General features: G+C 42.8%; 1 protein-coding gene across 1 annotated transcript; it reads left to right on the forward strand.

Moving 5' to 3' along the window:
* Positions 1-531: 531 nt before the first annotated feature.
* Positions 532-762, forward strand: SNOG_16363 (hypothetical protein; the record flags this gene model as incomplete). Its single annotated transcript, XM_001806434.1, has 2 exons — positions 532-540; positions 646-762. The coding sequence occupies 2 exons, from the start codon at positions 532-534 to the stop codon at positions 760-762; spliced, it is 126 nt and encodes a 41-aa protein (XP_001806486.1).
* Between the last annotated feature and the right edge of the window lie 787 nt (positions 763-1549).

Below are 1549 nucleotides of genomic sequence, written 5' to 3' on the forward strand. Positions count from 1 at the left end.
CATTATAACTAGATATTATAGATATTACTAGAAAGAGCTTTATTAGGATTATTAGTAATATAAGAATTATTCTATTACTATGCTAGTCCTGCATTCTATATATGTTGTGGCTAAGCAAACTTAAGAGAAAAGATTGTATTGATCACTGCTCTTCTAATATATTAGAAGAGCTGGCTTAAATATACAAACAGATTACAGAGAAACGTTAGTCCACTTCCTAAGCTTAGTCAGCTCAGTCACGTAGATTAGTACTTTACTGTTCTCGTGTATTAATACTGCGACACACCCCCCATCTTAATTGTCCTGTTTAATTAAGATGACGTCACGCAGTGTGCATGTGAATAAGCTATTACTCTGCTCCTGCTCTGCTCTAATCGCTTAATTGGTAAGCGTCTGTTTGTTGTTGCGTTGTCGTAGAGATTAGTTAACTTGCGCGTTTGGCCTTAGCGCGCGCGATATCAACACCTTGCCCCGCGCCTCACGATCTTTTAACACCCTACTACCTAGCTTCAAGAATTCAATCTGCTAACTATGGCTCTAGTAAGTCCTACTGATTAAGAGGTGATTAAGTACCTTGCGCGTACTCCGCATCGCGATCGCCTTAAACTCTAGGCTATTAGTTATGCTAACTTAGCTGTTTCGCAGCGAAAGGGAAAAACAGCCACTCCGGCGCAGAAGAAGAACCTTGAGAACGCTCGCGCCGCTCAGTCCTCTAAGGCATTAGATTCGAAAGGCACGCGCGCCTCAGCTCAAATTAATTAGCAGAAGTTAGCTTCTAAGGAGAGCGATCTAGCCCCGGATACTCTATTAAAGCTAGTTGCTAGGGCACCCTGCAAGAGCCCTTGCGCTAATTGCATCCTTAAGTGGTTAAGCAACTTAACTAAGAACAAGCTCGAATGTGTTGATAAGGGTAGCAAGTTAGGTCGTTACGCCGCCTGCAACTCTAAGCAGTGCATTCTAAGGCATGTTTCTCACCTTATTTTAGTTACCTCTCGTACTAATTGTACTATAGCATTAATCCCTTTATAACTAAGATAATAGCTTTGTACGACTACGCTATAGGCAATACAGCAACTATGACTGTAAGTGATCGTTAATCTTATTGTAGCAGCGTTGTACTGATCTTTTGCAGACTTCTAAGTATACTGATAGGCGAAATGAGCTTATAGACGAGGTCCGTGAGTACATCGCTAGTTATAATAAGCCGTTCGGCTTCAAGCGCGACTGATCTGAAACTGCCGCATCTGATCTAACTCCTAAGCGCGCAAGGAAAGCTGCGCTACTTACGCCTTTGCAACTCTATTCGGATCCTTTTAGTCGGAAAATAGGCCCTAATGGAAAGTTGCTCTTGACTGATTTAACCCCTTTAAAGGTGTCTGCCCACTAGGCCTCTGTTTAAGATGATAAGGAGGAGGATAAGACCACAGTGCCCGCTAGCGATCTTTCTAGCCTAAGCCCTAGTCCTCTAGGAACTGAGCGTAGTAAGCAGGCTAAGCCTTTCGGTCGTGAGACTGATGTGCTTAATAAGCTGTTTGATAATAAGGGCGCT

Source organism: Parastagonospora nodorum (assembly GCF_000146915.1).
Source record: "Parastagonospora nodorum SN15 chromosome Unknown scaffold_46, whole genome shotgun sequence".
Lineage (NCBI taxonomy): Eukaryota > Fungi > Ascomycota > Dothideomycetes > Pleosporales > Phaeosphaeriaceae > Parastagonospora > Parastagonospora nodorum.